The 15,182-nt window shown below is 44.8% G+C and overlaps 2 protein-coding genes across 2 annotated transcripts; one reads left to right on the top strand and one right to left on the bottom strand.

Moving 5' to 3' along the window:
- Positions 1–217: 217 nt before the first annotated feature.
- si:ch211-137i24.12 (Immunoglobulin superfamily member) lies at positions 218–4,922 on the top strand. The gene is made up of 4 exons (XM_036525654.1): positions 218–307; positions 2,205–2,729; positions 3,319–3,472; positions 4,158–4,922. Exons 1-3 carry the CDS (start codon positions 241–243, stop codon positions 3,447–3,449), a joined length of 723 nt encoding a protein of 240 aa, XP_036381547.1. The 5' UTR covers positions 218–240; the 3' UTR covers positions 3,450–3,472; positions 4,158–4,922.
- An 824-nt stretch (positions 4,923–5,746) lies between these two features.
- On the bottom strand, positions 5,747–14,840 carry LOC118774338 (V-type proton ATPase catalytic subunit A-like). Its single transcript, XM_036523642.1, has 15 exons — positions 14,503–14,840; positions 12,813–12,903; positions 12,446–12,574; positions 11,883–12,097; positions 11,624–11,761; positions 11,069–11,220; positions 10,457–10,619; positions 10,035–10,143; positions 9,398–9,520; positions 8,845–8,959; positions 8,016–8,079; positions 7,686–7,889; positions 6,967–7,061; positions 6,555–6,726; positions 5,747–6,306 (listed from the first exon to the last, which is right to left on the bottom strand). Exons 2-15 carry the CDS (start codon positions 12,892–12,894, stop codon positions 6,214–6,216), a joined length of 1,854 nt encoding a protein of 617 aa, XP_036379535.1. The 5' UTR covers positions 12,895–12,903; positions 14,503–14,840; the 3' UTR covers positions 5,747–6,213.
- Positions 14,841–15,182: the final 342 nt, after the last annotated feature.

Raw genomic sequence — 15,182 nt, 5'->3', positions numbered from 1 at the left:
ACCCGACATGGAGAGAGGGAGAGATGGAGGCAGGTGAAAGGGCAGAGGATAAATTGGGCAGTTTCTCGAGGTGTGCATGAGCTGGAGCTACGGTATCGTGTGTATTTTCCTGCCCTGGCGCGTGGAGGGGGGTCGTGTGCCGGGCGAGGGTGACACACGCAGGAAATGCGATCTGGGGTTTGGATTTAGTGCACCTCCCCTCCCCCGCTCTCCCCAGTGCTGGCCAGATCAGAGACAGCCATGGGCCCCTTCTCTCCCTCTCGTCCTGCAAGGGCCCTTCCTTACCTGCTCCTCGCCACCGTAATAGGTAAGAACACCTGCTCACCCACGCGGCGTGTGCACTGCTTGGCCATAAGACTTGGGGGGCAGAGGGCTGCTGAAACACTCCAACTGGAGGTTGGAAGGAAACCCTCCTAAGAAATGCATGCAACAGAGCCAAGGGCGTAATTTTGCATATGGACGATAGGGACATGTCCCTACCAATATTTGAGCGAACTCGTTCGCATTATCTTTGGAGTGAAGTGATATTACATAATTCCAATGTTCCCTCAGTTGTTGTGTCCCTACCAATGTTGAGACCAAAACTACGCCCTTGAACAGAGCACAATGTATATTCACAATTCGCTCCATAGCATGTCTTGCTTTAGTCTGTTAACAACACTGAGAATGCACTGTGGTTTGCACCTCCCCTCTTCCCCATTCTCTCTTTTGGCCTCTATCTCTCTCTTTATCCTCCCTCCCTCTTTTTCTGTCTCTCCACCACTCCTGTCATGCCTCTGTCTTTCTTTTCTCTTTCCTCCTACTTTCTTCATCTCTCCCCAGCTTTTCTTCCATCACTGTGTCTGGATGGTGACTGGGGTCTGCAACCCGCATTTGCTTGTGATTTTGTGCCTCATTAATATTATTCTGTGTGGCATATGTAAAGAGAGCATGTATGATAATGCACCCAGCACACAGTCACGCACCCAGCACCCAAAATACATTCAACAGGCAGTGGGGATTTGCTGCATGCCACTTCACAATGAGCTGGGTTTGTGTTGATATATCTCTGCTCTAACTGCCCACACAGCGAATACTGTGGAGATGTGTTTGCACCGTTGAGTCTGCTTTGACTACATCACAACCCCCGTCAATGGCTTGACAAGCCATGAGAAGTGCTTTGAGTGCTTGATCGCGAATGTATGCATCATCCCTCTTCTAACGGACAATTTGCGCAGTTCTCTTGAGGGTCAGCAGCACTTTGATACTTTAATCCTTGTGACTTTTGTGTCTCTAATTTTAGACTGGGGATTTAGTGTCGCTGCTCTGTAAGTTGGCCCTCTCATATTTTTAGCTGTAAGAAAGGACCTGTGAGTGTATGTGTCTGCATGTGTGTCTATATGTGTGTGTGTGTGTTCGTTTGTGCCATGAATATAATTGTGCAGATGAAGGGATTGAATATGTCACACTGTGTTTACATCATGTGTTGATATGCAGTTACAAAGTGTTGCTTTAAGCCTGGGTAGACACAACATTGGCATGACTACAGAATTATATACTGTATGAAAGGTTGTTAAAGACACACATCTGAGCTTCTAAAGGCTGAGGGGATGGAGAAAAAATCGGTATAAGAAATTGTAAAGACTGACTAATTAATTAAACAATTGTATCAGTTATTGATTTTTGACTGTATTGACTGTGTATTGGAACTAATGACTTTTGCTTAATGATATTTCTTATACATCTCTAGTAAATGCAGTAATGTAATTGATTATTAATTATCTCTTTGGGTTTTGCATTGACTTGCATGGGTTTTGCATGCAGTTATTGAGTATTGAGCTGTATGTATTCTCCCTGTTAGATTATTCATTGAGCACTGATCTGTATTAGTTCTGTATATAATTATTGGGCGGTGATTAAGAATTGATTTTTATGAGTTAAGCATGTAATTCTTGAGTATTGATTGCTTTTTATCTGTAAGGATTCTACTGGAATTAGTGATGATTGTTGATTTGCAAAAAATTACATGTATTCTGATTATTTATTTCCATGTAATTATGGATAACTGAATAGGTATTCAGTAATGAATTCAGTAATGAATCTCTACTACCTAGAAAGCCCCTTCTACTTCCCCCTGACATGCTGTTTCTCCAGTAACCCCTCCACTACCCTTGTCCCCCCTGGGTCATTGCAGTATAGTGATGATTCTCTTGTCACTGTAACAGGAGGACTGATCTCTCTCAGTGTGGTCTGTGATGGCGCTACGCTGTCAGGCCTCACCGCTGATGTCAACACAACCGCTGATCCCTTGGCCTCTGCCCCCGAGACAAATGGAACTGAGGTGATCCAGTCCGCCCCAGAGATGAACAGCACTGACGCAGCTCCAGCGGCTTCGGAGGAGGAGGAGGGCCCGGGAGTGGAACAGCACCCCCCAAAGGAGAAAGCAGTCGAAGGGGAGGATGTGGTGTTCTCCTGCACGCTGAAGCACGGCCACCCGTCGGGGGTGGTGGTGCAGTGGATCCACGAAAGGCTCGAGAGTGAACACACCGTGCTGGAGGGGAACCAGACAGGCGAGGACATGTTCGCCGACCGCGCCTTCCTCAGCGGGGACTTGGCAGGTGGGGACTACTCCATGACGCTGCGCAACGTCTCTGCTGTAGACCGTGGGATCTACCTGTGCGTTCTCACGCTCCCTGATGGCTCCATCCTAAAGGGCTCTGGCACCAAGCTCAGCATCCGCAAGAACCTGAGTGAGTGACTGGCAGTGGGAGTCACAACACAGTGGGCACGTCCATAGAGAAGTAGAACCTGCCTTGAATGACCACACAATGCTAAAGATACAACAGTACAGTGTAGAAACAGGAACACTCATGCACAAACAAACATATTCTCTGGTGTAGACACACACACACACAGTATAGGGTATATCTATGCACACACACACCCAACATACAGGGTGAAGACAGGTGCGTGCACACACACACACACACAAACACACACTGCAGTATACAGTTAGGAATTTTGCAAAGCTGCAATGTGAGTGTGCCAGACTGACAAATTATGTCACTGTAATGAGGAGGCATAACCTGTAATACTGGGACAATGCTGTCCTGGGGATGGGGTTCAACAGGCAAATGTATTGGAATGTTTCCAAAGCACACCAAAGCACAATGTGAGCTTGTCCATACATCCCTCAGAGTAGGGGAAAGCCTGAAACACTATGACTACTACACTCTGTGGGGAAGACTGAGGAGGGAGAGGAAGTGGGAGTGCTGAGGAGCTGAAGGAGGAGAGGTGGTGGGTACTCCTGGGCTGCTCTGACCCGGTCTCTCCTCTCAGGTCTGCAGGGGTTAGAGGAATCTGTGGGCACCATAGTGGGCGTGGCAGTGGCAGCAGTGGGTGTGGTCGGCGGGCTCATAGCCCTCGCCCTGACACAGTTTCGCGAGAAGCTGAACTGCCTGCAGAAGTGAGGAGGAGGAGAGGTCCTGATCAGGTGAGAATTCACTCAGGGCTAAGTGAGTCCTTTTCGGGAGGGGTGTGTGGGTGTAGTCAGAGTAATGTCAAGGGTCAGTCAAAAGTTTAGGTTCAGGGTTCCCTCACCTGGCAGGGTCTGACTGTTGTTTTTGCTTCATGTAGCTTGCTGCTGTTCTGGGAGTGTGCGTGGACATGTGTCATGCAGTGCCCTGCCCCTCATCTGCCCTTAAGCCTCTAAACTCCTCACCCCAACCCACCCCCCCACCCCAGATATAGTGACAGACAGGAACAGGTGACTCAGGGCTGCCTGTGCTTTTCTCCGTGAGAAAAACCACCATCGGACATGTATAGGGTGACTGGTGATTAGTGTCCAAAACATCTGCTTGACAAGTAGATGGCTATGTATCAATACCCATTACAGTCATATCAAAAGATGATTAAAATTGAATCTGCTGTCATCATATGGACTTACAGAGATGTGAACTGGGGTAAATCCAGTATCATAAAGAAAACATTCTGTCTGCTTCACAGACTGAACATCAGGATGAGCCACTTACATATGTTTAATAAAATAAAACAGTATATCGACTGTATATATTAGTATTATAAAGTGTTTTAGTAGGAATTGATATGTATGAAACAGATTGCTTGCTTCATTATTTATGTTCACTCATGTTAGCAGTTGATGTCTGACCTGTGTACAGGTGAAGGCAAAGAAGAGCACACCTGCATGAAGGACGTCACCTTCCCAGCACTTCACCCTGTTCTTCTGGTGGCACTCTGTGTTGGACTGTTGTCTGAAACTAACGCTGTAGGTATAGTCGTGACAGAAACTGGAGACAGTTAAATTACTGCTGCCGTTGGGTATAGAGAAAAATAAAAGTAAAGGACTTCAGATTCCTATTCCTGATAGCATAATTGTGATTGATTAATGGATTCGTATGACTAATGCTATTATCGTCATCTCAGTAATGTTTCTGAGTCTCAAATCTGATCAGGGGATTCCACTTGAATTCAATTCTGTCTATCCAAAATCCCACTCACATCCCGCAGAGGGACCAACTCTACATATCCCTATTTAACCCAAGGACATCCAGCTGCTTGTCCCAGTGCATTCAGGAACGAGAAAAATACCGCTAAGAGTGGGAGAATCACTGATGGAGAGGCTTCATCACCAGTGTAGTTGTGATTATGATAAGCATATTGTTTTATCAATGTTGTGAACAGTTTTTTTTATTATTCAACAAACACTCAACAGATTCAACTCTGACTGGTTGCTTTGTGCCCAGTCTAAAGGCAATTTAGGATTGAATGCATTGTTACCTGAATAAATAGCTCCACCCAAGTCTGTGAGCTGTATAATGTATAAGCAACTCGCATGGTAACCGGGTTGCACCTGTTACGAACACCTATACAGGACATAGCTCATGGCTAGAACAAGGTGACTGTTAGAAGTGGTTAAACTTTCCCCAGAAAAATAAAACTGAAAAAATTCCAGGGCCTCTGCGGAATTATTCAGGTGTGGGAGGGGATGGTGTGGGAGAAGAATGAGAGTGAGTTGCATATGGTAATCAAAACTGTTGCCCAGATCACCCATTACAAGCTCAATGTTGGTGAACTTGCTGTGTAAATTCTTGTGCATGAACTAAAAAGACAGGAAGTAATCTAGGACAGCAGCCAGTAGGTTACTGTAACCAAAGCGCTAAGCACCACGCTTACTGAGTGTGATGCTACTGAATAGTGTGCAGACAGAGACCACTAAGACCACACTGCTCATTTCCCTTCAGCACAATCTGCCATCTGTGTTGTAAAATGGAGAATACGAAATTTAGGACTTCAGGTGTAGCAGAATAAGCAAACGTATGAACTGAGAAGTGAAGTCAGGTCCTGGAAAATTGAGAGCTGAAGTCAGGGAACCTAAGGAATTATTATTTCTGAATTCAAACACTTTTACCAGTGATCACCCACAGCATGTGGTGTACCTCTGGAAGATGCTACACTGACGGTGAAAGTATCCTGGAGGTATTCCTTACAAATGATATGGACACTAAATATCTCTGGATTTACAATATTTTAACAAGCTGTAAGCTGTGGCAAAGTGCATGGAATTATGATCAGAGTGTGTGTCTGTGTATACACTTGATTTACTGTGAGTTCTTATTGTAGTCATCACAGCAAAACATGGTGTGGTGTTTGCTTCCTCTCTGTCTGTCTGTGAATGCCTGTATGTGCCTACTTGACTGCGTGCTGTGAGTCTGTGAATACATCAGTGTCGGACTGACCTCTTGATTTGAATAATTTTATTCTTCAGGGCTCAAACACACATCACAAATAGCTACAAGTGAAACTGAGATGGAGAACACAGAATAGGACTAACACATTCGAAACAGTCTCAACTGTCGAATAAATAAGAGAACAGTACTCCCCTATGACAGGACAAAAACCATGGGAGGCCACGTTGATCTTCACTTCAGTCCTGGGAATGTGCACTCAGGAGTGGGGGCTTGCTACAAGTGCTTTCATTGTTCTCCTAGCCCCACCACAAGGAGAGTGAGAGTCCACAAGCCACCTACAGTCCCCCTGACAGACAGGAAAGGGGTCAGGATTTTACAAGCACCTCAGTAATAATAGTACATATAAAAAAAGAAACTAGTGGGAATGTGATTCTGTAGTAATGAAGTACTGCAGAGCAGGGAGAGACACACAGCAGGGACTGGGTAGAGCTACAATACTGCACAGTAGTGCAACGGAGGTTAGGGCTCAGTCCTCCAGACTGCGGAAGGAGTTCTGCATGTCCTCCAGGAGCTGGGCATAGTCTGCCTTAATTTTGGCCTCGCCCTCCTTCGCAGGGTCCTGAAACGAAGTACAGTGTGAGTCCGGCACGGTGCGGTGAAAGGCGGGTCCAGCATGGTGTTATACATAACAACACACAACATTCAGTCACAGTGCAGAGCCACTACACAGAATCATGAGACAGCCAGGCAAAGCTCAGCAAGGCACACCAAAACATAGTCAGTGACAGAACAGAGCCACAGCACAGTGGGGGAGAATACACAGTAATTATGAAACTGTGCTTTGGTAGTTTAAATGTGCCACTGTACCTTGAACTTCATGGAGCTGATCTTGTAGAGAATCTCTCCCATGTGCTCCCGGATGATGGCCCAGGTGATCTTGTTGTCGCTTTGCGCGGTGGTCTCCACAGCGTGCCGTGCCATGTCATAGAAAGCAATCATGTTGGACAGGATACCCACTGTCTTGTAGAAGGGACAGAACCTGCAGGGGAGTGAGTGACAGAGGGGTCAAAATCAATACACAGGGTTCCTTTCATATAGCTATTTGTCCTGCAGACCTACCACTGCAAGTACGAACACATGTGCCTGTGTATGTAAATGTATTTAGCCATTTGAGCATCCCATCAAGCTGCTTCTCCATTAAGAGAGGTTGTTTGGCTGCTCAACGGGTATGTCAAGATTTTTACCTGCTGAACTGGTTAAGCTCAGGTGCGGTGCTCACCTGTCATAGGGGGTGTAGCCGTTCTGCTGCAGGAAGTCATCCTTAATCAACTTTGCAACTTCCAGGGTGATCTTGTCTGTTTCAGCAAGCGATGCCTGTGGTTAGAACAACAGAATGTTTAATAGGGATTCAACCACAGCATGAAGACTGTGTTTTGTGGTTCAATCAGGACGCAACACACAAACCAAAAGTAAAAGGGATTTTATCTGATGTGTTATAATAAACTATTTCAGCTAGCTGCTTCCCACATCTACATCTTGTCTACACTGCCTTGCTTATGTTTGCAGACTTTGTGAAACAAGAGGTTGAGAAGAATTGATGAGCTCTATCAGGACTCATGAACAAATCTAAAACAAACCCCCCGCCCCTGTATTCATAGCACAGACACTAGGACCTACCTCCTGACTAAACTTCCCAAGTACCAAAGACTTACATTCTGGCAACACTGTCAGGAACTTCATATCTATATCCTGACCACAACATTAGATACCATATGAATCTATATGAATCCTGGCTGGGAGCCTGGAGGTCTGCAGGGACAGGGTCAGATCCCCACTCATTGCCTTCCCACACTGGAGCACCAAGCGGACAGACCCTAAGCCCTGCCCTCACTTGGGTCCCACTCCTCAGATAGGGCCTGCCTCTACCTGAACCCCACCCTCACTCCACGCCGCCTTCACCTGGTCCAACTTCAGTCTACCATCTGGACACGCCCTCACCTTTCCTACAAGCTGCACGATCTCAGCCAGGTCCTCCTCCTCCTGGAGGATCTCCTTGGCTTTGGTGCGCAGCGGCACAAACTCAGGGAAGTGCTTGTCGTAGTACTCATCCAGCGCCCGTGTGTACTTGCTGTAGCTTATCAGCCAGTTCACTGAAGGAAAGTGCTTCCGCTGAGCCAGCTTCTTATCCAGACCCCAAAACACCTGTGTGCAAGAGACAGAGGGAGAGAGAAGGAGAGAAATTTCTCACTATATCATGCTCCACTTTTTCTAATCCACACATTTGTTCAATCTGTTGTGAATAAATCTGCTGAAATCTTTCTGTGTTACCTGCACAATACCCAGAGTAGCTGATGTCACAGGGTCTGAGAAATCACCACCAGGGGGTGATACACTATAACAGAGAACATTTACAGGTTTCAAGAGGGCTTAATGTAAGAAGACAACATCCTGCCTTATTTCTGCTCTACCTGGGGTAGTAAGACTATCACTTGCAGAAAACAATACAGTATGTAATGACGCATTTCAATCTGCGTTTTCCTCTTTCAGTAACCAGTTAGCAGTTCAGAACATCCAACCTGTGTATGTCTTAGACAAGTACTCTGTGTAAATACATTCCTTCTTCACAAAAACATGATTTACTCATTATATAACATCTGCTTATATAATGTTCTATGACAGAAAGGCAAAATCATTTGTGAAATTTTATCATTTTTAAACATTTTTAATTTAAAACAATGTGTTTGTATTCAATGCTATCACAATAATTATATATCACTCCACATTTAATGATTGCCAAACATTTGCTTGTCAGCTTTCACTGACTAGTCATACTCATAAAATACTCTTCAAGTGTCAACGACATTCATTGATTATGTTTCCGTGTTACTACTGCTAAATTGCCTCCCCACATTTATACAAATATAAGTAAAGAATAGCCATTTATTCATGAGTTAGTTTTAAACACTGGCCAGTAGACAGCTTTTTAAAGACTATTTACAGACAATGTGTTGAGGGTTTGCTTGTACCTTTAAAGAGGAAACTCTGCCTTTTTGGCAGTCTTAAGTAAGTCTAATGCCCAAAGATAAATGTTTTCCTGAAGTGAGTTTCTCTGAAGAAGAAGAGAAGGCGCCACCTGGTGGTGGAGTAATGTACTCACGCCCCCACGATGCTGACGCTGCCCTCTCTCTCGGGGTTGCCCAGGCATTTCACTCGGCCCGCGCGTTCATAAAAGGATGCCAAACGGGCACCCAGGTAAGCAGGGTACCCGCTGTCTGTGAGCACACAAAGAGGGACACACACAGATGACATCTCACCTGACAACACTGACCCCTGCTGGCACCTAACACCAAACACATTCTTTTTTGGGCAAATACAGTTCACTGTGCTAATAAGAAACATATATGTCCAGGATGATTTGATTTTTGTAAGCAGTTGCTGATAATACAAAAATAATTGAAATGTGATGAGTTGGGCTGCCATAGCACAAGTAATACACACTACACCATCTCAAGACTGAGAGTTTCCAAACCTCTGTTCCTCACTTCATAATCCCACTTGAAATTGCAACATATCAAAGCAGCAAAGTGAATATCATTAGAAGGAGCTGCTGCTACAAATGGCTCTTTGAGAACCAAAAGTCACAAACTGACCCTTGAGGGGGGCGCAGAGCTGCATCTGGCCCTGGGTCATTGTGATGAAATGGTACTCACCAGCCGGCATCTCTGCTAATCGCCCGGAGATCTCTCTGAGTGCCTCGGCCCACCGTGAGGTTGAGTCTGCCATCATGCTAACATTGTAGCCCATGTCTCTGAAGTACTCTGATAGCGTGATCCCTGTGTGCACACACACACATAACCAAAACCAAAAATGAAAGGTGACACATATGCATAAAATAAAGAACTGCATTGTTGCGCCACATCTTGTGCCCCGTTTCTGAGATGAAACTGTAACTGGGCAGTATGCAGTGTAATGCTCAATTAGAACCCCTGCCTCTGGGCCCCAGGCCCATAGATATGACTCCAAAAGACACACTGATAATGTAAATCTGAGCAAGCATTTTACAGCAACAAAATATAAAAATTGTCACTATCTGTCAGGTAAGCTGGATCATGGGTTTGTCTGTACCTTAACAAATAGCTTTGCAACAAACTACCTGCAATTGTGACTGTCTGTGTGCACCTGTAGTGTATTCTTTGACTGCCTGCATTCTGTTGTTGTGCTGTGACATATGATTGACTGCACATAAATAATAAATAATAATAATAATAATAATAATAATAATAATAATAATAATAACTCGTAAATGGTTGTGTGAGGATCTGCACTGGCCAGTAAGTGGTTATGTACCTGTGTAGATTGAGGCCTCTCGGGCAGCCACAGGCATGTTTGAGGTGTTGGCCACCAAAGCTGTTCTCTTCATGATGCTCTCCACCTTCCCGTCCACCTCCATGGTGAGCTGAGGGGCGAGAACACTGTCAATCAACCAGCCCATACTATCCATTGTGTTGATCACCCACACCCACTAACTATCAAGCATCATGATCCATCATAGTCTCACAGTTAATCATGTAGAATAAAAACCAACAATCACACCAGTCGTGACAAACACACAGGTCCAAGTGATAAAGTCCTTATTGGTCTTGGTTTCATTCAAACACAGAGCTACATGCAGACACAGTACATTACACACAAAGTCATCTGTGGTATTTGCTTCATAAGTGCTAATACAAGAGGTAAGGTAGGAGTCAGGGCGGGGTGATATTGCTGACCTCAGGGAAATCTCGCAGGACTTCAGACATCTCGTTACCACGTTCTCCACAGCCCACATAGATGATGACATCACTGTTAGAGTATTTGGAGAGGGACTGCGAGATAACCGTTTTCCCACATCCAAAGGCTCCTGGGATGGCAGTGGTCCCGCCCTGGACACACCTGTGTACACAGACCATATATTTTATATGAATGCCTGCAAGAGCAAACACACACACGCGCACGCGCACACACGCACACGCACACACACACACACACACACACACACAAAACACTTTGAGACTTCATTATAAGCAGCCAGCCAACCTTTTCAAAGTTACAAGAGCAATCTTTTTTTATGCTATTTCAGTAATCTATTTCATGTGGAAGACCACATTTGGCAATTCTATAGACTTGCTGATAAATGAGGCTCCAGGACTCTGAAATTGAATTCTTTCTCTGTGCAAATGCCTTTGTCTTTCTGTGTCTCCAGAGAGGGAAAAGGGAAAGACAGGGAACAGCTTGAAGGGAGAGAAGGACAGAGCAGAAGATGGAAGAAAAGAGAAAGAAGGAAGGGGAGACAGAGGGATAGGGAAAGAAAAAGAAAGCAGAGAGGGGAGGAGGAGACTCACGGGAATAGGGCGTCCAGCACTCTCTGACCAGTCAGCAGGGGATGATTGGCAGGCAGCTTCTCGGTGACAGGCCGCACCTGTCGTACCGGCCACACCTGGACCATGGTGAACTTCTCCTTCACCCCCTCAAACTCCAGCTCCAGCACTACGTCCTGGCACACATAAGCGCACACAGGGCCAACACCCACACAAGACATGCGCACACGCACACGTGCACACACACACACACACACACACACACACACACACACACACACACACACACACACACACACACACACACAAAATTGAACCAAATTTTAATTAAACTGTTGCGTATTCCTGCTGGATATGATGGTGAGGATTCCAGTCAGCCTACATATTTATCACAATACAGAAAAAATCATAGCGTCTGTAAAGAGTTTAAGGAAAGCGGAGGGAAAGGTGTGTGGCGTTTGAGATCCATTTGCGCTCTGAGGTCTTTACATGCACACCTCCTTCACTTCACTGAGGTGCAGTCTGTTTAAACCAAACTACACAGCACCTGCTGTGGGCTGTTGGGGGGTGACGACTCACTGAGACATCGTAGTTCCCTGGGGGAGCTGCGTAGGTGACGGTACCCCTGCTTCGTGGAGGGAGCATGATCTTGTGCTTGATTAGGGAGTTCTCAAACACCATGCCATAGATATCTCCCCCTGTAATATGACTGCCCACCTAGATAGAAGGAGAGAGAGGAGGCAGAGAAGGAAAAAGATTTTGATGAAATATCTGTATCAAGGGTCACATATCATGTATCATCAACCTACTGAGCTATGTGAATCTCATCTGCCCTTACCCTCAGGTTATTGTTGGGAGAGAACTCCCACTTAATGTCCCTGTTGAGGGCCCCAATGTTGACGCCACGGGGGATGTAGATACTTTTTGTTAGATCATTGATGTCCTTCAGCGGGCGCTGAATTCCGTCAAAGATGGACCCCATGATCCCAGGCCCCAGTTCCACGGAGAGGGGCTTCCCCGTGCGCAAGACAGGGTCTCCCACAGACACACCCGCTGCAAAGCGCTCAGGAAAACACCCGTGAAAAGAAACAGTATGTGATGTGGTAGTAGGAGCCTGGTACAGGGATCCTGGTGAACAGACAGGTGTGCAGAGAGGTAGGGATGGGTAGACAGGTATGTAGGTGTACAAGTAGGTCAGTCTATATGCAAGTTTATAGATAGCCTAGTGTACTCGATCAGGACGGTAAGTACATGTACAGATGTAGATGTATGCAAGTAGAGTATATGTGCAGATGAATAGGTAGACAGTAGATACAGTAAAGTTCGGTAGGTACTTGTGAGAGTAAGTAGTGTGGCGGCCAGGTGTAGAGGTAGGTGGGTCAACTGTAAGCAGAAGGATACAGGTTTCCTCATACACCTGAATGGTGGCCATGTCCCCCTCCAGACGGATGATCTCCCCAACCAGCTCACTGTGTCCCACGCGGACCAACTCGTACATGGCCGCGCCCGCCATGCTGGACGCAGTCACAACTGCGGACACAGACGCAAACGGGATACTGTGACACAGACACTGAGTCTTTCTGAGACATGTGATAGAAATGGAAGGGTTTGAAATGACTACACCATTGCTCGCAGTCAAAGTGTTTGAACTTGAGTGCATGAGCAGTGATACAGTCCTTGGAGCATTCATTTTTTTTGTCATAATCCATGCCTATGTAAGTGCAAGACTGAGGATCTGTGGTCACCGGTGTGGCTCTCAGTCACTGACCTGGTCCAGACACCCCATGCACGTATCCAAACTGGCCCTCCCTCTCCTCATCGCGAATCCGGGGCAACTTGGACAGATCCATTCTGTGTATCTGCAGAAGACGCAGTAAGAGAAGTTCACACCCTCACAGTAACAATATATTACACCACACATTTATATGTAACACATTAGGTCCAATAACACCTATCGTGAGCATAATGTATGCATCGATTCCTATATTACAATGCACAACCTCTTCACATTCTTTTTCAATTAGAACAAAATAAGATGCAGCCAAACAACGTTGATCAGTCCCATTTATGAGCTCAAGTCTGTCCCTTTTATTTTCAAAGATAACTGTGTAATAAAATGTCATTTACACACAAGTCACAATAGTCAATAGTCTTCAATAGTCACAATATTCACAGAAATAAGTGTAGAAATGTAGGGCTAGTGGGACAATTTCATTTCTGAGTCTTCATGTGGAGATGCTAAATGACTGAAAAGACAAAACCAAAGCAGGCATAAGATAAATCTTAGCCACAATAGATTTGAGTGCTGGTGTCCAAAGTGCCACATTATCAAATTATTGTATATCTACAGATAGACAGATAGACAGACAGACAGACAGGCAGACAGACAGACAGATACATAGACAGATAGAAAGGTGTGTGTGTGTGTGTGTGTGTGTGTGTGTGTGTTCTAAACGTAGGTCATCCAACAATGTTTACCCCTGATTGTGCAGTTATACACATGCCAGATAAAACATTCAGATGGCTGGCAGCTTTTGATTATTGTTTTCTTCTTCAAACACATGCAAATAGGGTAACTAGTTAGACATTTCATACAGTGATCTTTTTGCTAATATTATCGCTTGAAAAACAGAGCCAAAAAAATCATACATTTACATAATCTCATATAATGTCATACAATGCTTCAACACTGAATATTCACTGATGGCAGACACTGAACACTATGACGTGAATTCTTGAATTGCACTTTGACTTAAATTAGATTGCAATCTGGACAGCAAACTACCGTAGCTAGCATGAAGCTTTATGAATCGTGACTTCCGGTCGAATGAAACAAGATCAGCATTGCCGCAAACAATGGTGGGTCCCATGTTGAGAATAGCATCGTCCCTCTATGGAATTGTAAGTGGTTCTCGTTTGCTTTGCATCATTTTTGCCAAAAACGTTGCAGTCGGTGCTGGCTTGGATTTGTTTGAAAATGGAAATTCAGGCATGACAATAATGACAAAAGGGGAAAAAAATACTAAAGCTGGAAGAGCTGGAGCCATTGGTGATGAGGAATGGTTACACTTCCTAAAGCGAAGTGTCACGACTTCATAAAACACCGCAGGAAGCGTCATCTATATGTTAATACCAACGGTGCATGTACAAAATACTGATTGTATAGACGCGGGTGAAAGTAATCACTGTGTATAAACATGAATCTAACATACAGCCAATATTTATTGCTATATACAAAAAACTGATAAAGAACTGATCAACTGAGAAAACGGCATTATCAGCTACCATCTGTCATTCTGAGTTTAAACTGGCAGACGATGATCCACAAGCTATTCCTGGAAAGACATTCAACACCATATGGCACCGTTATCATCATCGTCATCATAAATTCACAAACAAACTGATTACAAAGAGTTATTATTATAAATATTTTTAAATGATCAGCTAGGTCTTGTTACCTTCACAATGAATGGTGCAGTACCCTTTCCCTTCCTCTGCTACACGTAATGACAGCAATCCAAGTGCATCCGAGTCAGCTGATCTCGCTCAGGTAAACAGCACGACTTGTACAAGGTGAAAGTAGGCACCATTGTGGTTCCAAATGTATAGGAGAACGTTTAAGATGAGCGGCTCCTGAGAGCCAAAATGTCGCCCATCGAGAGCAGTTTCCCAGTATCCCTGGCATTAAATGTTGATCCCAAGAACTGGTCCTGGAGCAGTTTCTGTGCACTTTGTTAAGGACCTGCGTCGCTGTAACAGAAATAATCAGTGACGTATCGGTAGACAACCGCCATATTGGAAGTTGAATTTGTCGAATCAGTTCGTCCACCCAATGTTCCTTATTTCCAGAAAAACCAAAACTCTATAGCTATAACTGTTATTCTCACTCAAAAACAGAATTGTTTCCATGAAATTAAATTTTAAATTCAGGGATCCTTGCATATAAGTAGGTATACAAACAGGTTGTTTATTTCTTCGTAGAAACTATGTTGACTTTGATTGGCTAAGATTCCAGCAGTGCGTGTGGTAAAATTTCGTACAGTGTTGAAGCCACAACGAGGTTCACTACACATGCGCAGTCTCGTCTGTGTGCAACGAGCTGCGATATCATTGCGAAACAAATCTTATCTCACATCTT

This window comes from Megalops cyprinoides, chromosome 3 (assembly GCF_013368585.1).
Source record: "Megalops cyprinoides isolate fMegCyp1 chromosome 3, fMegCyp1.pri, whole genome shotgun sequence".
In the NCBI taxonomy this organism is placed as follows: Eukaryota; Metazoa; Chordata; class Actinopteri; order Elopiformes; family Megalopidae; genus Megalops; species Megalops cyprinoides.
This window is presented reverse-complemented; position numbering and strand designations above follow the sequence as displayed.